Below are 25,628 nucleotides of genomic sequence, written 5' to 3'. Positions count from 1 at the left end.
TGATCTCACAGTGCTGAGATTGAGCCATGGGTCAGGCGCGGCAAGGAATGCAGAACCTGCTTGGGATTCTCTTTCCCTCTTTGCCCCTCCCCCACTCATGCTCACAAGCACAGTTTCTCTCTCAAATAAATAAATAAACTCAAAAAGGACATTTTTTGCATCTGAACACCTTTAGAGCTCTACAGAACTTTCCCATGTTTAGAGCTTCATGCTGTACTCTGCTCATCTCCTACTAAACATGGTGACTTTCTAACTATTTTTTGACTTGTTAGACTATCACTGAAATAATGTTTTTAAATTTAAAAAATTTCAGTATTATTGAAAATCTTTCCCTGGGTAGAGATTAACCTTAATTGTTCAAAGTGTGTAGTACTGACTTCTGCAAAATGGTCTATAACATCATGCACACTTTCTTGTCCATATACTTTCACAAAGTAATCATCCAATGCCTCCACATTTTGAGATGGATGTCAGATGACTTGTGGTGTTCCTATGGATTCTTAAATTTGTCTGTATAAAATAATATAAAACTTGACACTGTCTCTTCTTTCTGATTTAGTTCGTAACTTGTGAGGATTGAGTTAAGTATCCGTAAATTTGATAAACTATTATGACAAGATATAAGATATTCTTTAATCTGGTGTTTCAAATCAGAGTATTTTTTTCTGTTTATCCTTTCATTGATTATACATACAGATTCCAGTATCGGAAGTCAAAGAGATAGGAATTTTGATTCCTAAAGGCAAAATGAATTACTTCATTTTGCAAGCTATCAGTCCTCTTTTATTTACATTCCCATTGAAATAAATGTATCTTTGGGGTACCTGCGTGACTCAGTCAGTTTAGTGTCTGACTCTTGGTTTCAGTTCAGGTCATGATCTTGTGGTTCATGAGTTCAAGCCCCACATCTAGTCCTGCACTGACAGCACAGAGTCTGCTTAGGATTCTCTGTCTCCTTCTGTCTCTCTGCCCTTCCCCTGCTTGCTCTCTGTTTCTGGTAGGTAGGTAGGTAAATGATAGATAAGAAATGTATGTATTTTTCTCCTAGAGAAGTGCTATTTCTTAGAAGGATAGTTCTCGACAGCTGTTTTCTGGTCCTTACTATTTTTTTCCTTATCTTTTATACTAAAAGGGATAGTTTAAAAAAGGACTGCAGAACTAGAAGTTTACTCTGTAACCACAGCACCCTAACACAATATAGGTCTAACACTTACACCTGTTAAATATTTGTTGTGAGAAGGGCACCTGGATGGTTCAGTTGGTTAAACATCTGCCTTTGGCTCAGGTCATGATCTCACAGTTCATGGGTTTGAGCCTCACATTGGGCTCTCTGCTCTCTGAGCAGAGCCCGCTTCAGATCCTCTGTCCTTTCTCTCTGCCCCTCCCCTGCTCGTGCACTCTCTCTCTCTCAAAAAAAAATTAATATTTGTTGATAGAGTTGGCAGAAGCCGAATGAATTTTGTAAGAATCATTGTTTTATAATAAGTATATATTATTTGTGTGTTAACAGAATGTTTGATAAATCTTGTTTGTGGGTATTTTATGTACATCTCTCAACCATCCACTCAATCCCACCCACCCAAAAGAGAAGTGGTTTCTCTAGCATTATTCACTTCAAGAATTGATCTTTTAAATGAGTAAGCTTGCTAAGTTTCTTTATAATGTTTTCCCAAACCAATATAACTTTTAATGTTTTTGAGATATAATTTCTATATACTTCATTGTAACCATTATAAGTGTATGTGTTGATGAGTTTTGACAAATCTGTATGCTGTGTTACCACCACAACAATCAACATATAAAACTTTTCCTTCACCATAAATTCCTAGTGGCCTTTTGTAGTCAATCTGCTCTGCTTACCTCTATCTGCAGGTAACCGCTTAGTTGCTTTCTGTCACAATTGATTATTGTCACCTGTTCTAGGGTTGCATGTACATGGAATCATGCAATATGTACTTTTTAGCACCTGGTTTCTTTCAGCAAAATATTTTTTAGGTTTATCATGTTGTTTGTATCAATAGTAATTCCTTTTTATTGCATTCATCTGTTTACAATTTGAAATAAAGCTGCTGTGAAAATTCATTGACAAGATTTTATATAGATACATATTTGCATTTGTCTTGGGTAAATACTTGGGAGTGGAATTGTTGGATCATATGTTGTTTAACTTTATAAGAAACTACCAAACTCCTCATAAACACTTATTTCTTCTAATCACTTGTTTTGCAGACACTTTATAAAACCCAAGTAAAGGAACTTAAGGAAGAAATTGAAGAAAAAAACAGAGAAAATTTAAAGAAAATACAGGAACTACAAAATGAAAAGTATGTCCATTTTTCTTTAGAACAAGAGTCACTACTACATCATAGCATTCTTTAAGTTGTTTTTTTTTTTTTAATATGATATTTATTGTCAAATTGGTTTCCATACAACACCCAGTGCTCCTCCCAACAGGTGCTCTCCTCAGTGCCCATCACTCACCCTTCACTCCCTCACACTTCCCATCAACCTTCAGTTTATTCTCAGTTTTTAAGAGTCTCTTATGGTTTGGCTCTCTCCCTCTCTAACTTTTTTTTTTTTTCCCTTCCCCTCCCCTATGGTCTTCTGTTAAGTTTCTGAGGATCCACATAAGAGTGAAAACATAGCAATGAGAAAGAATGAAATATGGCCTTTTGTAGCAACGTGGATGGAACTGGAGAGTGCTATGCTAAGTGAAATAAGTCATACAGGGAAAGACAGATACCATATGTTTTCACTCTTATGTGGATCCTTGAGAAACTTAGCATTCTTTAAGTTTAAAGGTAGAGAGTAGATGTGCCTTTATTCTGATAAAAGTGGTATAGCAAATCTTATTGGGCTAATTCAGAACAAATAAAACTAAATTTAGGCTAAAATTTCCTTTCATGTTGAAAAATAATTTAATATGTTAATACTATGGCAATTGTGTAGAGATTCACTAAACTGTGACAATAAATTGTTTTCAAGGGTCTCAATCTTTAAACATCTATTTGTATATAAATCGTTCATGCTGTATTTACACATCATTATTTTATGCTAGGTAAAGGTATTTAGGGTCTTCCTCTTAGTATTCTTAGGTTAAGTTACATGTGTGCATGTGTGCTTAGGGCCTAAGAAGGAGAAGACCTAAAGCTATTTAAGTGTTAACAACTTCTCATAGCTAGAGGGAACAGACATTAGAACTAGTTTTCTGACATTTTTATATTCTCTTTCCATATAGAAATTGTAAAAGTCTAACCATTATTGAACAAATACATTAAATATTAAAACATGTACAGTTTTATGAATTATAAATTATTATATTATAATACCACCCATGAAAGAGACAGAACCTTGCTATCCACTTTAGAAGCCCACTGTATTCCCCCTCCTCATTATGCCTTCTTCCCTCCCCACCACTAGGGTAATCACTATCCTGACACTTACTTGTTGAAGGAACTGGATCATTTTTCCTGTGTATTTTCCTCAGTTGTGATTTTATTGATTCCATTTCCATATTAGTTGAACATTTTTGTCCTCCTTCTGTGCTTCATGGTTAAATCTAAAGCTGCACTGTCCAATATGGTAGCCCCTAGTCTTATATAGCCATTTAAATTCGAGCTTTAGTGTATGTAAATGAAGTTTAAATTTTAGTTTCTCAGGTGTACTAGCCACATTTCAGGTCCTCAACAGTTAACATGTGGCTAGCATCTACCATATTAGCACAGGTATATAGAATTTTTCTTTTTTTTTTTTAATGTTTGTTTATTTTTGAGAGAGAGACAGAGTGCAAGTGGGAGAGAGGCGGAGAGAGAGAGAGACACAGAATCCGAAGTAGGCTCTAGGCTCTGAGCTATACCCAGAGCCTGACGCAGGGCTCAGACTCACAAAGCATGATAAAATCATCACCTGAGCCGAAGTCTGAAGCTTAACTGACTGAGTCACCCAGGAGCCCCAAGAACATTTCTGTCCTCATAGAAAGTTTTATTGGACATTCCTAATCTGGAGTATTAGTCATATTCTAATCTGATTGGTAGAAAGGTGAAGACTACCTTGTACCTTGTACTGTCCGGTTGCCTCAGTGTTGTTAGCAACTATGGACACTCAGTGCTTAGATACTTAATATTTTTAGTGGAATCTAAGGTAGGAGTGAAGATACTTTTTTCCTGGTTAATCTCTGGGACAGTGGTAGACCCCTATTATATAATCTATTGTCTATCATTTGTATGGTATCTACAGTGTACTGTACAATCCCAGGTTGTGTGCATTCACTATGAAGGGTGTTCAGATATGTTGTTTCATGGGGTTGATATATTTGTTCTTGTTTGATCTATTTAACAGAAACATATTGGTAACCAGTATTGTGCTAAGTACTATGATTCATGTGAGTGATATAATTATTAGTAAGTTACAGTTCTTACCCTCCAGTACTTCAGAATCTAGTCAGGAGACAGCTATAATTAAGTTAGGTGTCTATGACAAATTGCTAGGGATTGACAAGGTGGTAATTTAGAAAGTTTCACTCTTTAGAGTAGAGAATGGATTAGAGTGAGGCAAAACTGGTGGATACAGGAAGTTGAATTATGTAGCCATTGGAAAATCTAGATGTAAAACTTAATTAATGTTTGTTTATTTTGAGAGAGAGAGTGTGTGTGTGGGCAGGGGAGGGGCAGAGAGAGAAACACGGAGCCCAACATGGGGCTCAATCTCACGAACCTGAGCCAGAGTCAGGAATCGGACACTTAACTGACTGAGCCACCCAGGCATCCCTAGATGTAAAATTGTAGTGGAAATTGACAGTAAAGGGGAGGCAAGTACATGGGAAAAATAGAAGTAGAAGCAATAGGACCTGTAGATATGGGAGTATGGGGATAAAAGTTGGGGAAATTTTCAGGTGGGTTCTCAAGTTTCTGACCAAGGCATTTGGGTTGATGGTAGCACTAATCCCTGAGTTAAAGAATGCCAAGTTTATGAAATGAGGGGAGATAAGATTATTTCCATTTCAGACCAATTGAGTTTGAGGTGCCTGTGGGATATCCAAAGAATGGATTCCAAGCACTTGGGTTTATTGCATCAGAGCTCAGAGGAAAGGTAAGGACTTGAAGCTGATTTGACATTCATTGTATACTGAAACAGAGATATACTGAGACAGAGATAGATGAGATTTGTTAAGGTGATTGTATAAACTCAGGAACCTATGGTACCATACATGTAACTGATTTGAAGCTAGTTGGGTACTAGCTCATTTTGTGAGTTGTGAATATTATAACAAACTGAGGAGTTCATATCAGTTCTAACCACTTGCTGCCACAAAATCTAGTTTTTCAAGAGAAGCCAGAAATCTGAATTTTTATGTAAAATGTTGGCCCAGATTTAATTGTTGTGTGTCTGGAGGGAGTTGGAGGAACACTTATGTGGACTCATTTGACCCTCTCAGGTACTAAGTTGTAACCCCTAGTGTAGGATGATGAGAAGACATAAAAGCTAAGAACAGACTTCTAGTGCCTTTACTTTTAAGGAATGGGCAAAGGAAGGGAAAGTAAATCACCAGTAATACAAGAAGACAACAGATAAGGTATCATAAAAGCTAAGGGAAATAGAATATTTCAAAGAAGAGAAGGTGATTTAAAGTGCCAAATACTCAAAAAGGTCAAGTTAAAAATACATTGTCCATTATATTTAAGGTTGTTAGTTACCTTATTGAGAACAGTTCCTAAATAGTAATGAGAATGGATACTAAAGTAGATTGAGACATTAATGGTAAGGGTAGAAGTAGAGACAGAATGTAGACAATAGCCACATTACCTCCTTACAATTCAACAAACTAGTCAGTTACTCTCCTGCCTCAGGGCTTCTTGACTTGCTCTCCCCTCCACCTGGAACATTTTCTCTGAATATCCACACAGCCTGCCTCTTCACCCTCTCTGGGTCTAGGTCTGACTGTCATCTCAGAGAGGCCTTCCCTAAATAATCCTTAAAATTGCAAACATCCCCCACCCCATTACCTTGCTACCTTCAGTACTTCCTTCCCTGTTTTATTTTTCTCTGTAGTACTTATCCCTTCCCAGTATATTATAGAATTTGCTTACTTATTTTATTTTACTTGCTGTTTTTATCTTTCTGCTAGAATTTAGCAGTGAAGAAGGGAATTTTTCAAATGTTTTGTCCTTAACTCTGATTCACTGCTATATGTGTAGCACCTGGAATTGTACCTAGAACATTGTAGATGGTCAGTAAATATTTGTTAAATTTAAAAATTCGATGTGCTTGGGTGGCTCAGTCAGTTGAGCATCCAACTCGTGATTTTGGCTCAGGTCATGATCTCACAGTTTGTGGGTTCGAGCCCCATGTGAGGCTCTGAGCTGAGACTGTGGAGCCTGCTTTGGATTCTCTTTCTCCTCTCTCTCTGCCTCTCCCCCTCCCCTGCTCACATGCGCACACACACTCTCTCTCCTCTCTTAAAATAAATAATTTTTTTTTTTTTAATTTAAGAAACGTGGCTGTTAAGGCAAGGAGATAGAGATGGAGCCCTAACTGGAGGAGAAGGTGAAAGAGAGCCATCTCTTTTTAAAGATAGTAGAAATTTGAGCATATTTAAAGACATGGAAAGGAAATCAGAATGAGAAAAGTTACACCTCTATCCATTGATTGAAACAAAATTTCTAAGCACTTTTTATGGGCCAGAGACTTTTCTGGGCATTTGGAATACAGCAGTGAACAAGAACAAAGTCCCTGCTTATAATCTTACATCCTAGAAGAAAAAGAAGTTGTTAATTGATTTCATTAAGGAAACGGGAGAATAAAGGTGATAGATTGGCCCTAGGAGTCAGTAAAGACAGGTCTTTCATTATGGAGAGCTGTGAAGGAAGTCTGGATGGTTGTAGTTGTGGACAATTTTACCCTGAACCATCTCATTGTTTCTTGCTTTCTCTTGCACAGTTGCATAGCCAGGGATAGGACTATAATTTGGGATAAATAGGTTTTCTGGAATTTTAAATTACAACTTACTTTTATTTGAATTTAATACAAAGCAGTAAGCTCAGATAAGAGTGTTACCAGTCTGAAGCCCTGTGTATAATAGTGCAGAACCACCTCTAGGATCATAGACTTACCATTGGCAGTACTTCGCGTCTTTTCCTAACATACTAACTTCCCTATGCTTTGAGACACGTATTTCATATCTTCTCCTTCCTCCTAGATCTTCAACAACCTGTCCTCATCCTCACACTCAACAAGTGGTCTTGCTTCCTGGAAGTCAGAGAACTTCTACTGTCTTCTACCCTCACAACCTACTAATCTGTCTGCATCTGTACCAATAAACCCTGCCTTCCTTCTGATTGATGTAAATGGACAAAATGTGCTTTTAACTAAGGCAGCCCCTTGATCCCATCCCTTTCTGCCTACTTAAGAACATGACTCCAGTAATCTTCACCTTTCCTACATCAATTTTTTCCTTTCTGTAGTCATTTTTATTGCATACAGGTAAACGTCTCTGTAAAAAATAACCATCTTTTGAGCACATATTCACTTCCACCTGCCATCATATTTTTCTGCTTCCTTTTGTGGCAAACTTATTTGAAAAGTGACATACCGGGGGCGCCTGGGTGACTCAGTCGGTTGAGCATCCGACTTTGGCTGAGGTCATGATCTCACCGTTTGTGAATTTGAGCCCTGCATGGGGCTGTCTCCTGTCAGCACGGAGCCTACTTCAGATCCTCTGTCCTCCTCTCTCTCTACCTCTCTACCTCTCTCTCTCTCTCTCTCAAAAATAAATATTTTTTAAGTTAAATAAATAGATAATTTTTTTAAAAAAGTTACATGCCTGGGCACCTGGGTAGCTCAGTCAGTTAAGCATTGGATTCTTGATTTCACCTCAGGTCATGATCTCACGGAAATCATAGTGCAGAGCCTGCTTGGGGTTCTCTCTACCTCTTTCTGTCCCTTCCCTGCTCATGCTTTCTCTCTCTCTCTCTCTCAAAAGAAATAAATAAAACTTTAAAAAAGAGAAAAGAAAGAAAAGTGACATACCATTTATCTTCAGGTTCTCTTCTCCCTTTCTCTCTCCAGCTCATTCCAGTCAAACTTTTGCATTCATCGCTCTATCAAAATAACCCTTCTCAAGGTTACTTATGACTTCCTAATAGTTAAAGACAATAGTCCGTTCTCAGTCTTTATCTTATTTAACAGTAGCAGTTGACATAGTCCATTACTCTCTCTATGAAATTTCTTCATCTGGCCTCTCTGACCACCACATGGTATTTTTGTTATTGAACTGGCTACTCTTAACCTCCTTTGCTCCTTTGTCCCTTCCCCTCTCTGAGACCTTTAAAGTTTGGAGGGCCCAAGGGATCACTCCCTCCTTGTTTTCATCCAGTCTCATGGCTTTAAATAGCATCAGTGTGTAAGCACATTCTCCCCTGAATTCCAGACTTGTATGTCCAGCCATCTATTTGACATCTCCACTTGAGTGTTTAATAAGCATTTCATTTGTAACATGTCCAGAAAAAATTCTTGATTCCTTTACTCTGCCAACCAGCTGCTCCCTGTTTTCCCCATTTTGGTATTAGCAATCCTATTATTTCCCGTTGTTTAAATAAAAAACTTGGAAGTTATTCTAGACTCTTTTTTCTTCTTATACTCTACATTCAATCCATTAATAAGTCTTCCTAGCTATAATTTGAAATCATATTCAGAATCTGATCATTTCTCATGACTTGTACCATTTACCAGCCTGATCCAGACCATCTCCAATCTTGATAATTTCAGTAGCTTCCTAACTAATATCCCTACTTCTGCCATTTTCCCCCTACAGTCTGATCTTAATACAGCAACCAGAATGATCTTTTTTTTTTTAATTTTTTTTTTTAACGTTTATTTATTTTTGAGACAGAGAGAGACAGAGCATGAACAGGGAGGGTCAGAGAGAGGGAGACACAGAATCTGAAACAGGCTCCAGGCTCTGAGATGTCAGCACAGAGCCTGACGCGGGTCTCGAACTCACGGACCATGAGATCATGACCTGAGCCGAAGTCAGCCGCTTAACCGACTGAGCCACCCAGGCGCCCCCAGAATGATCTTTTAAAAACAGAATATTCAGAGTAAAACCAAAGTTCCGTATACTGTTTTAGAAAGTCTTATAAGATCTTTGTCTCTTCCAACTTCTTTTAATACATTTCTCACAACTTTCCTTGATCTCCCACTTCACGTACACTAACTTTTTTCAGACCAAACTTAGGGCATTTCTCATTAGATGTTTCTTCCAACTTACCACTTTTCAGATACACATAGCTCATTCCCTTCCTTCATATTTCTTCTCACATGTCTTCTTAGCAGAGAGGCCTCCTTGATCACCCTATATAAAATACCACATGCACAGCTTCTTCTACCTTTTTCATTTTATTGTGTTCTCTATGGATACTGTATATTACTTGCTCATTTTTTAAATTGACCATTTTCACCCCACTAATGTATGCTTCCTGAGGGCAGAGACTTTGTTACTACTATATGTCTTACTTAGTACAACCATATTTAGCACATAGTAACCATTTAGGTAAATGTTTTTTGGACAAATGAATGAATATTCTTTTTTTTTTTTTTTTTCTGTAGTTAGTATATATTTCCCTCTTGAGAGAGGCTTGAGACAGAAAATTTCATTTGTATTATTCCCTTAGTAAAAAATAGGTGGAAGTCATTTATTAACTTAGCAAACATTAATTGAGCACCTACTGTGTATAGGGGGGTACATTTATGACCAAGATAGCTTCTTCAGGAAGAGCAAGCAAATTGGAGTGATTTGGTCCTGGTCTGAATGTCAATTCCAAAAAAGCTTTAAAGTGTTACTCCCAAGGAGCATTCTTGGAACAGTTTATAGTGGTTTAAATATCTGTTTATAAGTCTTCATAATCTCATTAAATTTCCGAACTGGAAAGGACTTCAAAAATCATTTAGCTTAACTCTCATTTTACAGATTTGATTAAATTGAGCTCCAGGAAATGTAAGAAATTTGCCCAGGGTCCTTGCCCAATTAGTTAGTGATAGAATAGGGATAAGGGTCTAGGTCTGGCCTCCTGGTTTACAAGACTATTATTTTTCTCCTGTGCCATGCTACCTTCCATTCTAATCCACAACAGTTTCCTTTTCAAAAGTAGACTACTTGCCATTGCTTTATTAACTTTTCTTAGTTAAGCACAATAGCAGATACACAATTAAAGAGTTCTTTACTTTTATAGTTTTTCAGAGTCTGAGAGGTTAAATTTATTATTTATATAGAACTTTTCAAGTGGATTCAAGTAATGGATTTTATTTAAGCAATGAATTATTATTATTTAAATATAGTTGTCTTTTTAAGCATATCATTAAGTTGAAAGAATAACTGAATTTCTTTATATCCATTTCTCTTATAAATCTGTTGTAGAGAAACTCTTACTACTCAGTTGGATCTAGCAGAAACAAAAGCCGAGTCTGAGCAGTTGGCTCGAGGGCTTCTGGAAGAACAGTATTTTGAATTGACCCAAGAAAGCAAGAAAGCTGCCTCAAGAAATAGACAGGAGATTACAGATAAAGATCACACTGTTAGTCGGGTAAGTGTGGTTTTCACGTAAGGTTTATGACTAAAATTAAATAAAAATAGGCCACATCCTAAAGTGTTTAGGGTAAGGTGAATATGTATGCATGTGTATTTACTTTGACTTTGCTTATACACAGTGGTCAGTCTGTACTCCTGTATAAAATAGTTTATATAATCCAAAACCATTGTTAATGACTGAAATTCTTTTTCAGTGTAATATACTTTTTCTCTTTCTGGCTATAGATCTTAATATATTTTATGTAAGGAAATGCTTAGCTTAAATTCATTTGTTGTATTATCTTAATACATTGCAACTGGTTTTATGGCCAGAATTCTATAAAGTTCAGAGAAACTATTTGGGGATGAGAAATTCTTTATGGATATTTACAAATTAATTATAGAAAACCAATACTATAATTAACTATTCCTGAAATTTATACTGTTCTCTATATAGATTATGGGAATGGGAGGGGGAGTTAGATTTTTCTTCTTTTGAAGTTACCATCAAGTGCTCTGGTGTAGATAGTCCTGGGTTTAAATCTTAGCTTTGCCTTTAAAAAGTTACATGGTCTTGGCAATGTGCATTAACTTCTCTAAGCCTCAGATTCTTCATCTATAAAATAGAAATAATATTTGGGGTGCCTGGCTGGCTCAATCAGTAGAGCATGCAACTCTTGATCTCAGGGTTGTGAGTTCAAGCTCCACATTGGGCATAGGGTTTACTTAAAAAAAAAAAAAAAGAAAAAGAAATAATACCTATTCCACAAGATTCTTATGAACATTAAGTGAAATAATATACATAGAATGGTGAATGAGTAGTACATTACTGAAAGCAAAATGTTTTTAATTGTCGTTTTCATCATCATTATTCAGATGAAGGAATTGAGGCCCAAAAGCATTGTGACTTGCTAAGAATCACAGAGCTAGAAACCTAAATTTAAATTTCCCAAGTTTGTAGTCGTTCTCCTTCCATTACATTTTTTTCTTCCTTTCACAAAAACACACACACATACACACCCGCTGAAGTAATTTTTAGAAGCTAGCAATTGTTTTAAAATATTTTGAATTTAATTATATCCACATATGTTAAACCGGAAACCAGGCATTTTCATAATAAAGCAGCGTTTGACCTGTCCTCATCTATGGAGAATGTGAAGTTTTTTTTTTTTGAAGTTACTGTTTTAAATAAGAGACTAGCAAAGTGAATGTAACTTAAACCTTTGTGTGTTTTGTTAAGCTTGAAGAAACAAACAGCATGCTAACCAAAGATCTTGAGTTATTAAGAAAAGAAAATGAAGAGCTAACTGATAAAATGAGGAGGACAGAGGAAGGTATGTAAGGTTTTTTGTTTTGTTTTGTTTTAATTATGTTTAATCAAGTTCAGAGGTAAATCTTAGCTATTTATATTGTGTATTAGGTTTTTGAAATATTTGTTTTCATATGTTAAATAGCTTCTGTAGCCTTAAGAATTATCTTAGTAGAACTTAAATGTTCTCATCTCAGAAAATGGTAAATATGTGAGGTGATGGATATGTTAATGAACTTGATGGGAGAATCCTTTCACAATGTTTACATCTATCAAATTATCATATTGTATAACTTAAATATCTTACAAATTTATTTGTCAATTATACCTCAATAAAACAATAAAAAAGAATTATCTTAATGAAGTTATTAAAAGTTATGATGTATAAACTAATTTGCATAATTAAGAGCCTTAATTTTGAATGCAGAAATTTAATGTCATATAATAACACTTTATATAATTTGCTAACAGAATATAAACTGAAGAAAGAGGAAGAGATCAATAATCTTAAGGCTACCTATGAAAAGAACATCAGTACAGAAAGAACCCTTAAAACACAGGTATACATTCTCTCTCAGCCTTTTCCATATGTTTGTATTTGAGTATCATATATTCAGAAGCTAACATTTGCTCTTTGTGAACTTTTTCTTAAAACTTAGGTTGTAATGTTCAATCTTTTCACTGGAACAAATAATGTAATACTCTTTCTTCATTAAATATAGAAGTCTTTTTCAGGAAATTGGATTTTAATTGAGTTCAGAAAGTAGCTTGTCTAGTCATTTGACTAGTAAGAACATGTTTTAGATTGTACAGAAGACCTATAATTAATTGACAGTAGGAAAACTTAATGAAGAGAAAACACTTGACTAAAGCCAAGAGAGAAGAACTAGGAGTAAGTAAGAAACTATAGGGGTGACTGTATCATTTTGCTATATATTTAATGATGCAGTTCACATTTTTACTAAAACTTGGTATCTTGTCATTTTACTAACTTACACAGTAGTTTAAATTCTTCATAAGGTACTGTGTACCCCAGTTGATTTTTATGGTAAAATACATATTTTTTACTTTTTATTAAATGATTATATTAGCTTTTTTACCACTTATCTACTCTCCCTCTCAGCAGTTTTTCATGTTGCAACTAGATTAATCCTTCAAAAATGTACTTAATACCTGTTGAAAATCCTTCAGTAGAAGGATTGTACTTACTTTTACATCAAAACATAGACCATGAAGAAAAGGATTGACATTTATTACATTAAAATTCAGGTCTGGGGAGCCCAAAACAACATAAGTTGAAAGAAAACAAACTAAGAAGAATATTTATAACAAATGTAGAGAAATACAAATAAAAGAGGGTCTACAAATAAAAAGACAATCTTCTACGAAAAAAAAGTAAGAGACATTTGAGAAAAAAAGAATTTTAAAAAGCTAACCCATTACCATAAACCAAGAAATAAAAATTAAAGCAATAATGAGGTATCTTTTTGACAAATGGGCACATTTGAATGAGAGAGATATAATACTCCTCTTTAGCAAGAACATAGGGAAATTTATTTGTGTAGTTTTTGAGGGAGTAAACTATGAGAACAATTAACAGAATAACATATTTTAATGTGCATATTCTTTGACCCAGTAACTGCACGTTTAGGAATTTATCCTGTATAAATAACTCCATAAATGCTCAAAAGAAACACATACAAATGTAATTACAGCAACAACTTTTAAAATTTTTTTTAACGTTTATTCATTTTTGAGAGACAGAGACAGATCATGAGTGGGGGGGAGGGCAGAGAGACGGAGACACAGAATCCAAAGCAGGCTCCAGGCTCTGAGCCATGACGGACCGACTGAGCCACCCAGGCGCCCCTACAGCAACATTTTTTTTGTAATGTTTATTTTTGAGAGAGAGTGAGAGAGAGAGAAAGTGCAAGTGGGGGAGGTGCAGAGAGAAAGGGAGATACAGATTCTGAAGCAGGCTCCAGGCTCTGAGCTGTCAGCACAGAGCCCGATACGGGCTCGAACTCACGGACCACGAGATCATGACCTGAGCTGAAGTCGGACTCTTAATGAGCCACCCAGGCACCCCACAACATTATTTTTAACGGTGAAAAATAAAAATAACCCAACCACCCATCAGCATAGTATTGATAAATCATAATATATCCATACAATACAGAGCAAAGGAGCCATTAAAAATAAATGAAATAGACATATATGTAATGACATGGGGAAATTGTATTTCCCATGATATATGATATAGTATTAAATTTAAAACGAGTTGCAGCACAGAATGTATAGCATGATCCCATTTTCTAATTTAAATATCCATGTAATCAGCTTATATACATAAGGAAAAGTTTAGAAGGATACACACCCAGCAGATTGAAAAAAGAGACTTTAGCAGAGGTACTCTTTGATGGGTGATACTACAAGGGCTTTTCACTTTCTTCATAATATAGTTCTTTTATTTTTCTTTTAATATGTTAGATTTACTGTTAGAAAAATAACAATATGCATTATGAATTCAATGAAATAAGCATTTACTCCATTAAAATATGTATATGGGCTCCTCATCCTAGATAGGACTAAATGTACATGGAAATGATGGTAGTTGGGCTTTTTTTCTGTTTTAATGGAAAAATCTTCGGTTTCTTTTAAACATAATTGCAGAAAATACCATGACTTATGTTTTAGTTTATGTAGCTTAATTTCACATGCTTTTAACACTTCTCAATTTGAATATGTTCTTTCCTTCTGGCAAAAGGGATTAACCTCAGCTGTTCTCTCTTACATTCAAAAGGGCCTCAGTATGGCCTGGTAGATACCATCTCCTTACTTACCTACTTGTCCCAAGGAAAAAAATTATCTTGGGCCTTTTTGCCTGTGTGTGGTTTCATCTGATTATAATGCCATCCTTGGCTCTTCTCTTTAATACTATTTCTTCTTTGCTTATCCAACTCTTATTTGTCTTTTTAAGAAACATATGTGGACACATGTGCAGGTACACCAGGAAGCCACCCCTGACTTCCCCAGGTCTCAGTTAGGTACTGCTCCCATAGCACCATTGTTAGCCTCTTTTCTTTTAACTCACCACTCTGTACTATAATGCGTGCTTGTCTGGCTCCTCCATCAGACTATGATACCTTTGAGGCATAACTCTATTTTTTGTCTTTATATCTAGTACCTATCAAAGTGCCTACGTACAGTATAATGCTGAATGATTATTGAACAGTAAAAAAATTCTTTGTAAAAAATTTTTACAAGACTTAATCTGGTTCTTACATTTGAACAATGAGATAAAACAGTAATAGTTACTTGTGCTACCAGTTATGTTCCATCTTTTATTAGGTTCTTCTGATTTTCCCACACAAATAGTCCTTCCTGATTTTGAGGAAGAAAATACATTTTTAGTGGAGATTTAAATCAGATGATTCCAACATAGATCCTTATTTAATAATATTTTAATATTTGAATAGGCTGTTAACAAGTTGGCAGAAATAATGAATCGGAAAGATTTTAAAATTGATAGAAAGAAAGCTAATACACAGGATTTGAGAAAGAAAGAAAAGGAAAATCGAAAGCTTCAACTGGAACTCAACCAAGAAAGAGAGAAATTCAACCAGATGGTGGTGAAACATCAGAAGGAACTGAATGACATGCAAGCGGTAAGGTTTGTGTGTGTGTAGGATTATTTTCTTAATTTGTTATGTCTGTTTATACCTATTATCTATTGATCTTCTCTAGATATTTTTAGCATAAAAATGCATATTCAGGTTTATACTCTCCACAGTTTGATCATTATTACTCTAATATGAACCATGATGTTGAAAAACTAGAAAGATACTCCATTTCCTATTAACCATGATAATTTTTACCCATTAGCATTTGCTTGATTAGAGATGCTCCTTTGAGAGAATCAAAAAGAAGTTTTGCCTTTTTGGTTTTTGATTAAAATTGAGATATGACTGGTATAATACTAACTACAGTTAAGTTAGAGGATTTGAAGTATTGTATATTTTTTTGTTTAATCAGGACTCACTTTTCTGAAATCAAAATATCAAACTTAATTTTTTTTTTATACTTCCTGGCCTGTAAATAGCACAAAATTGAGAACTGGTCTCTGGTCCTAGATTGACTTGGATACAAGCACTGACTCTCTATCATTTATGGTTTTACCATCCTGAGAAGCTTTCCATATTTTTTAAACTGTTTCATTTGAAGCCATAAAAGCATTTCCTACTGTTTTAACAGGTGTTTGGTTTTTGTGTTTTGATGCTTTACATTTAAAAAATACAAACAAAATTTGTTGAAAGCAAGGAGAAAAGGAGTTTACCAAGCAATGTATTAATGAGGAAGAGAACTTGCATTTTTTACAATTGTATCAAAATCTGTGGTAGTAAACATTCATGAAGTTTATACTAATTTTTTAGTATTAGTAGTTTTAGATTCTTCATAGTTCCATTAATTCTTAATTTTTAATTTGAAAATTTGATTTTGATTTCTTTATTTCAAAAATAGCAATTGGTAGAAGAATGTACACATAGGAATGAGCTTCAGATGCAATTGGCTAGCAAAGAGAGTGATATTGAGCAATTGCGTGCTAAACTTTTGGACCTTTCGGATTCTACAAGTGTTGCTAGTTTTCCTAGTGCTGATGAGACTGATGGAAACCTTCCAGGTAAGAACATTTATTTTACTTAATTCAGGTTTGCTTCATTCATGGAAATTAATGTATGTTACTTTCATTTAGCTTTCTACCTCTTTGTCATTTTATTTTTCCCATGGATCCTTAAGAAGAAATTTATGCTTCTGTTAGCCAAAGTCTGATTATGTTTGCATTTTATAGAATAAAAGCAGTCAAAAGAAATTTTAGGCTATTAAAATAAATTTGAGAGGCTCTACCTGAATAGAAATCTGAAAAAGGTTTTGAACCAAAACAGCCTAACTAAAAGCTGAAAATGGTGAAAGCTGAAGCTGCTTATACCTCTCATTATTTAAAGAAAATTATTATATGTGTTTTCATGAGTAGCAGCTCTTTAATGTACTGTGGGTTTTTTGTTTTTATGTATTTCTGTGCAAAAACTAAGAACTGTACTTAATAATCAGAACCATACCAGCCTATATATAGACCTTTCTAAAGTAGTAGAGATAAACTTCGGTCAGACTTTAAGTTTTGAATTTAGAGAAATAGATAAAAGGGATTGAGAGATGCAGTTAGGGGGCAGAGAGTCAAGTAAAGGCAAAAGTGAGAGTATCTAGGATTTCAGACTTTTTCTATATCTTTTTTTTTTCTCCCAGTTGAGAATCAATTAAAATTCTTGGATTTAGTGTAGGGTAAGTTATAGTACATTTATGTCTTTTTAACAGAGATAAGCAATACACATAATACATGTTCAGTTTAGAAGTGAATAGGTTATAAATGTTAAAACATGCATTACAAATTTTAAAGATATAAATGTTTACATACACACACAAGCTTGACATACTGCTGCTTATCATTTTTTTTTAATGTTTATTTTTGAGAGAGGGAGGGGCAGAGTGCGCGCAAGGGTGGGGCAGGGAGAAAGAGGGAGACACAGAATCTGAAGCAGGTTCCAGGCTCTAAGCTGTCAGCACAGAACCCGATGCAGGGCTCAAACCCGTGAACCGTGAGATCATGACCTGAGTTGAAGTCAAGACACTTAACCAACTGAGCCACCCAGGTACCCCCTACATACTACTGCATATTCTTAGTTCAAGGTTTTGGAGGTTTTGTTTACATGGCCATAAACTTGAAAATTGATTTTAATTTGTGTATTTCCTGTGTAATGTGTTAATAGATATTTATGAAGTAACACATTTTATATTATAGTGATTCTATTTTAACAGATACTGTTTTTTGAGAATTTGATATAAAAAACTTAATAGACTACTTAGAAAATGGTATTATTGTTCTTGGTCAAGAAAGTGGGACTCAAAGTGAAAAGTGAATTCAACTCTTACTTATATACCACGTAATCCCTGCCCTCCTCCTTTTGTGTGTTTTCTAGCCCAAAATCAGATCTCTTAGAAGGGCATGGAGTAAAATTTCTTATTATAGTGGTCAAGGAATTCCTTCGCTTTTCCCATTTTTGGTTTTCTGAAACCTTCTGCCTCTTGAGAATCTTGTAGGTGCATGTCCTTTATCAGAGAATCACTTTGGATTTAACAAGAACCTCTTGCTTCAGCTGTTGTTTGAAAAGCTTTCAAAAGTTAGATTTAATCATCAGTATGACTTTTAGGGGTGTTTGGCTACATCCTTTCAATTGTTGAACTGAAATTGTAGCTTAGAGTCCAGGAATTCTTTCTATTTAGATAAAGTTAAATATCCTGGCCAGGTTTTTTGTCTTTATTCCACCCGTTTCCCTTTAACTTTGGTTATAATGATGTCTTATTATGTGTATCTTGGTTTTCTTTTTATTAGGTTAAACATTTCAGTCAATTCACTATTGGTAAATACTATTCAGAAAAAATTTGAATTGAATGATGAGTTTGAGGGACATCTAAAGAGGAGGAAGGTGATGAGTTTTGTCCTCCATTCTGGCTTATTCAGGAAAACTAAACTCAGAGGACGATCAGATGGTTTGATTCGCTGACTTAAGTTAGGGATCCATTTAGATTTCAGAATCCTGACCTAATAAATACACTTAAGAATCAGTCAGCAGAGGGGTGAATGGGTAGCCCAGTTGGTTAAGTGTCCAACTTTGGCTCAGGTCATCATCTCATGGCTCCTGAGTTCAAGGCCCCACGTCGGACTCTGTGTTGACAACTCAGCCTGGAGCCTGCTTCAGATTCTGTCTCCATCTCACTCTCTGCCCCTCCCCTATTTGCACTCTGTCCCTCTCTCAAAAATAAATAAACATTTTTTTTTTTTTAATTTTAGAAAATTAAACTACAGACTGAAAAAGGAAGAACTTTGAATGGAATACATTTACTCAAAAGTTAAAGGCCTTTTGAAATATGGATCATATTTTTTAGTTCAGTGAGATGGGTGTTTATAGGTAGTTGGGTGGATGAACTGATAATATAACTTAGTTTTAGATTTCATCATTCAGTATAAAGATTCTCATTTAATTATCTTGTATATCTAGAGCTCAGTCTCTACTTGTCCTTAAGTAGATAAAATCTCTCCTGTTTCCCAATTCTCAAAAGCTTAGAAAAAAAATTATCTGTTGTACAACCTTCTGAAGTTCTTAAATTACTTGTATTCTGATTCTTTTATGTTTTCATCCTCCTTTTGGTTCTGTGGCAGGTTGTGGCATAGCACACTGTGTAAATATAAAGATTACACCTGAGTTAAGATTTTCCTATTGCCTCAGTGACAAAAAGACAACGTGATAACTCCCTTATTCTTTCTCTTTCCTTCTTTTGGAACTATTGACCTAATAATCTGAAAAGAATGTAAAAGTAGATGAAGCACTAGGAAAAACACTTTGGTATCAATATTCTAATATTCATTATCTCTTGTGGATTATCTGCCTCATTCTCTTTCCATCTAACTTTATGTCTCTCAGTCTTTGAAATTTAAACTTGTAAATGGTGGATTTCTTGGTGTATTGCCAAGTATTTAAGTATATGAGAACTTCCAACTTGCCCACATCTAATCAATGATTTGGAGATGATGCATCTGAATTCTTGAACATTAATTTCATTTTTATATCACTTCTGAATATAATTAAAATATTTGGCAATGGTTCCTTAGCTCTGTTTCTTAAGCAGTATGTGTTTATGCAAGTAAACTTTGATAGTCTTCAGCAGTTAACTTTGATATTTAAATTCACTGTATTGGATATTGATTTATATATAGTCTCTATGTCTCTTATTTGGGTAAAGGAATCAATTGCTGATTTGCAATGGTACATACATAAATTTTTTATAAGTTAAAATTGCTTTACAAATACATAAAACCTGGAGCCAAGTTGTATTTGTACTTTGTACTTTTGTAGCATATTATTGATGATAATGTAGAGTTAGGAGTCCTCAACATGTTTTAATCTGGAGAAGCTGATTTCTGTGTTTGTGATGGAAAAGATGGAATTTAAAACATTTTACTTTCAGATTGCTACATATGTCACAAGTTGTCATGGTTTTAAAGGAGGTTTATGTATACACACACACACACACACACACACACACACACACAACTAATATGTTAACTTGTATGTAAGACATGAGTAAGTAAACAGAGGAGAAGCTAGTATGTAGTTTTTAATTCGTCCCTGAGCTTAGTTCACCTGCTTTTGTGAAGGGAATGCACCGGAAGGAAAAACTAAAATTCTCTCCTGTAACCCTGTTGTTTTAAATTGGTGAAAACCTGGGGCTCCTGGATGGCTCAGTTGGTTAAGTGTCCAACTTCGGCTCAGGTCATGATCTGACAACTTGTGGGTTTGGGCCCCGCATCCGGCTCTGTGCTGATAGCTCAGAGCCTGGAACCTGCTTCAAATTCTGTGTCTCCCTCTCTCTCTGCCTCTCCCCCACTTGCACTCTGTCTGTTTTAAAAATAAATACAGGGGCGCCTGGGTGGCTCAGTCGGTTAAGCGTCCGACTCTGGCTCAGGTCATGATCTCGCGGTCCCTGAGTTTGAGCCCCGCGTCGGGCTCTGTGCTGACAGCTCAGAGCCTGGAGCCTGTTTCAGATTCTGTGTCTCCCTCTCTCTCTGACCCTGTCCCATTCATGCTCTGTCTCTCCCTGTCTCAAAAATAAATAAACATTAAAAATTTTTTTTTAATTAAAAAAAATAATAATAAAAATAAATACACATTTAAAAAATCTAAAAAAATATATTATTATAAATTGATGAAGACCTTCACATATCCTCAGCACCTTTTTTTGAGTTCCAAATTTCATTTAATTTAAATGGGAACAAATAAAAAAGGGCTTATTTAATTCATAAAATGCCTTTGATGTACAAAATTTCTTAAGAAACACTGAAATGACAGATAAAGTCATAACCTACAACAATCCATTGAAAATACATTAAAGAAAACACTGGCAGATAATCCAAACCTAGAGTCATAAAGCATAAATATTTTTGGCATATATTCTCATAGGAGAAATAACTTGAGTGTGGGGTATTTTGGCATACACAATTTTGTATAAAGGTCAAAATTTCGGTGGCTTTCACATATTTTCTGTGAGGAATTACTGGTAGTAAATTGGAGGAGTAAACGAGCTGCAATTTGGAGCACACCGAAGGAAAATTTTCCTAACAATAACTTGATGCTTTTGTAAGAGTATTTGTGAGTGATTAGCAACCTTCTGTGTGTTGTTTAATGTAAAACTGCCCTTTGGGTTTGTTTTTTTTTTAATGTTTATTTTTGAGGGAGCGGAAGCAGGGGAGGGGCAGAAAGAGGGGGACCCAAGATCCAAAGAGGGCTTTGCCCTGATAGGCTGATAGCAGTGAGCCTGACAGGCTCAAACTCAAGAAATGTGAGATCATGACCTGAGCCGATGTTGAACACTTAACCGACTGAGCCACCCAGGTGCCCCTAAAACTGCCCTTTGGTTTTTAAACCATCATTTATAAAGGGTAGCTTTAACTGGCTAATTCAGGGGGGAAAAGCAGAACTGTAAAATAATCAGAATATATACCTACTCTGTGTGTCAGATGCCTTGAAATATATAAAAATAGTGTCAGGATATGGTCCCTGATCTTACAAAACTTACTAAGGAACTACTTAAGGAGACAAAACAATTATTGATGAACTAAGAAGTTGCTGGGAGTAGTTGGGAGAAGAGGATTGTTTTGAGCTGAGTTTTCTCATTATTTTCTCCACCTTAACAACTATAAGTTAGATGAAGAGGAGTAACAAAAGCAAAAGACAGGTACATGGAAGAAGTTGGTACAAGAAGAATATTCAATTCAATTAACTGCAAAGCTTTTTAGTTAAGGACAGAATAGCATGGTGTTCTAGGAACACAAGCTCAGAAATTAGCCTGCCAGGGTAAACTCTATAGCTTTGACAGTTACTGATAGAGTATACCCTTGGACAAGTCAGTTTACCTTCTAAGCTTTGGTGTTTTTCATTTGTAAATGGAGGATGATTGTAGAATCTATGCTATCTTATATTCATAGGAATATAATATACATTCATGGGATAATATACATAGATTAAATGTGACATTACTTGGAAAGCACATGTCAAACAAGTGTTCGGTAAATGTTACCTATTGTTGTTACGATTACTTTAAGACTTAGATGTTTTACAGCTTTTATATGTGGGGAAAGGCATTATATATTCCTGTTAGGGTCATGATTTAAGCATTGTACTTGAAAATTGCTTACTTTTTTATTTTTTTGTGTTTCAAATCATAAGACAGATATAGAAAAAAATACTCTGATCTCTAACCTGATATAAAATAATGATTTCTAATAATCATCTTTTTCCTTCAGATATTTCTAATAAACAATTATATTTAAACAGTAATAATATTTATATTTAAATACCTTGATTGTATTAGTCAAGGAATTTCTGGTATGCACAAACTGGTTAAAGTAATAGCACCTGACCAACTCAATTCTATGTTTTTTGGCTATTTATTAAGTTCTGGTATCACATACTTAAAAGTCTTTATTTATACCTCTTTAGTTTGAAAAGAATTACAATTGGACTTTAACACTAGAATTAAGTACCCCCCCAACCAGATTTTAGCAATTTTATTGAAATTATTATAGGTGTTTTACCAAAAAGTTTGTCAGAATATTGTGCTAAGAAAACAAATAAAATGCTTGTCTCTTATTCTTTGTATCTAGTTGATTCTGCCTGCATTCCTTATTTATTTATCTTCTATTCTTATCTTCTGTGAGTAATAGGACACCTGTCTGTACTTTTGCTTGCTCTTTCTTGTGTAAATCATCGCTCTGATTTGTTCCACTTGCTGCATTTTTTATTTTGCTAAATAGTTTTATAAGTGTTAAATGATATTTAAAGTCTTCTGTATCATATCCCATTTAAGCTGCAATCCATTCCAGTCTTGCCTGGCTCTAAAGGGTATTGTTTTACTTCATACTTTTATAATTAAGTACTAAATGTTAATTTTATGGGAAAAGTGGCTTGGAATTTTTTTCTGCAATATTTGTATGGCCATTACAATTGATTTGTGTGATTGAAGCATGGAAGAGCAAATTGTAGCACTTATTCATTTAGCTGTGTTCAAATGCCTGTTGCTGCATGCCATCAAACAACTTGTAATAGCTTTCCTCTTACTACTACTTAAGGCTAAATACTATATATTCTTTTCCTCCTAGAGTCAAGAATTGAAGGCTGGCTTTCAATACCAAACAGAGGAAATATCAAACGATATGGCTGGAAGAAACAGGTATATATGCCTTGTTTTTTCTAATTGATAATCTGTTATATATTTTACTTTTAAAACATACTTGTATTAATTGCTCTGTTATTAGCATTGATCTTAGATTAATACAGTATACTTTAGACATAAATGACAAGTATTGTGCTTATTTTAAACCACATTAATGTTGCTCTTATATATCTTCCTCTTTTTTTCCTCATTTCAGTATGTTGTAGTAAGCAGCAAAAAAATTTTGTTCTATAATGATGAGCAAGATAAGGAACAATCCAATCCATCCATGGTATTGGACATAGAGTAAGTTGCCTTTCGTTGAATTTTAAATCATCAGGGTGTTAACTTATGATAATTATTTTTAGACATACAATTTAGTTTGTTTTGTTATTTAAATGATATTGCCTACTTTTCCTAATTTTAAAACTTCATATTCGGGGCACCTGGTGGCTAAGTTGGTTGAGCATCCGACTCTTGATTTCAGCTCAGATCATGATCTCACAGTTCGTGGGTTCAAGCCCCACATCGGGCTCTGCACTGACAGTGTGGAGACTGCTTGGGATTATCTCTCTCCCCTTCTCTCTGTCCCTCCCCCACTCTCTCTATCTTTCAAAATAAATAAACTTGAAAAATTTTTTTAAATAAAAAATATTAAATCTCCATATCCAAAATCTCCATATTAAATCTAACTTTAGCAAAATGTAAGGGGGAAGATTTTGCAAAGCTGATACATGTATTCTAAAGACAAATTTTTTATTTCAAATGTTTATTAGTTTTAGGTTCAGAGAGCATCTCCAAAAGTGCTGTATATGATTATGCAGTCATTGTTAAGGATATACAAATACATCTTTTGCTTTTAGTAGTAGATCACAGAGGCCTTTAATAAGCTTAGGATTTTTCCTTGTATTCGTTCTAAAACCATTTCTTAAGCACTGCTGTCTGTATCATCGTGAGTGCTATAGATTGTACAAAGGTGAGTAAGACAGTTCCATATTTAAGGAGCTTACATACAAGTAGTAGAAAAGGTAAAACATGCAACAAAATATAAATTCAAAGTGAGATGTGGTGGGTGCTATTCATGAAAAATATAAACTTAAAATGAAGTGTTGGCATTCGTTTGGAACTAAACATTTGTGAAATCAATTATATCTAGAATGTAAAAAGAATTGAGCAGCTACCAGAGCATTCTGAAATTTTATTTCCCATTTTTTTCCTTTTTTCAATTATAGTTAACATACAGGGTTATATTAGTTTCAGGTGTACAATATAGTGAGCCAACAATTCCATATTTACTCAGTGCTCATCACAATAAGTGTAATCTTAATCCCCTTCACCTATTTTACCCACCCCCCCACCCACCTCCCCTCTGGTAACCATCAGTTTGTTCTCTAAGAGTCTGTTGTTTTTTTGTCTCTTTTTTTTTTCTTTGTTTATTTGTTTCTTAAATTTCACTTACGAGTGAAATAGGGTATTTATCTTTCCCTGACTGACTTATTTCATGTAACATTATACCCTCTAGGTCCAAGGTCCGTCTATGTTGTTGGAAATGGCAAGGTTTCATTCTTTTTTATGGCTAATACTCTATTCACCCATATCTTGGCTATTATAAATAATGCTGGAATAAACATAGGGGTTGTATATATCTCTTCAAGTTAGTGTTTCCGTATTCTTTGAATAAATACCTGGTAGTGGAATTACTGGATCATATGGTAATTCTATTTTTAACTTTTTGAAAAACCTTTGTACTGTTTTCCATAGTGGCCGCACCAGCATGCATTCCCAACAGTGCACAAGGGTTCCTTTTTCTCCATATCCTTGCCAACACTTGTTGTTTCTTATATTTTTAATTCTAGCTATTCTGACAGGTATGAGGTGTTATCTCGTTGTTGTTTCAATTTGCATTTCCCTGATGGTTACTGATGTTGAGCATCTTTTCATGTGTCTGTTGGCCATCTGTGTGTCTTCTTTGGAAAAATGTCTATTCATGTCCTCTGCCCATTCTTAAATTGGATTCTTTGGGAGTTTTTTGGTGTTGAATTATATAAGTTCTTTATATATTTTTTATATTAACCCCTTATCACATACATCATTTGCACATATCTTCTCCCACTCAGTAGGTTGATGGCTTGTTCTGTTGATGGTTTTTTTTTGCTGTGCAAAAAGCTTTTTATTTTGGTGTAGTCCTAATAGTTTAATTTTGATTTAGTTTCCCTTGCCAAAGGAGACATATCTAGAAAAATTCTTTGACCTTATCAAAGAGATTACCACTTATGTTTTCTTCTAGAAGTTTTATGGCTTCAGATCTCACGTTTAGGTCTTTAATCCATTTTGAGTTTATTTTGTGTATGGTGTAAGAAAATAGTCCAGTTTTATTTTTTTGCATGTAGCTATCTAGTAATTTTCCCAGCACCATTTGTTGAAGAGACATTTTCC

At 34.8% G+C, this 25,628-nt stretch overlaps 1 protein-coding gene across 5 annotated transcripts in view; it reads left to right on the top strand.

The window, feature by feature from the left end:
- Positions 1-25,628, top strand: part of ROCK1 (Rho associated coiled-coil containing protein kinase 1) — a 175,534-nt gene that overhangs the window by 128,166 nt on the left and 21,740 nt on the right. For all 5 annotated transcript variants that reach the window (XM_042910122.1, XM_042910120.1, XM_042910125.1 and 2 more), the window contains 8 exons: positions 2,230-2,324; positions 10,412-10,577; positions 11,802-11,895; positions 12,342-12,430; positions 15,350-15,538; positions 16,392-16,551; positions 23,140-23,210; positions 23,410-23,498. In XM_042910122.1, coding sequence (XP_042766056.1) covers positions 2,230-2,324; positions 10,412-10,577; positions 11,802-11,895; positions 12,342-12,430; positions 15,350-15,538; positions 16,392-16,551; positions 23,140-23,210; positions 23,410-23,498 — 953 coding nt within the window. The remainder of the gene's footprint in view (positions 1-2,229; positions 2,325-10,411; positions 10,578-11,801; positions 11,896-12,341; positions 12,431-15,349; positions 15,539-16,391; positions 16,552-23,139; positions 23,211-23,409; positions 23,499-25,628) is intronic.

This window comes from Panthera leo, chromosome D3 (assembly GCF_018350215.1).
Source record: "Panthera leo isolate Ple1 chromosome D3, P.leo_Ple1_pat1.1, whole genome shotgun sequence".
NCBI lineage: Eukaryota > Metazoa > Chordata > Mammalia > Carnivora > Felidae > Panthera > Panthera leo.
The sequence above is the reverse complement of the archived record's forward strand: the minus strand, read 5'-3'. Positions and strand labels throughout refer to the sequence as shown.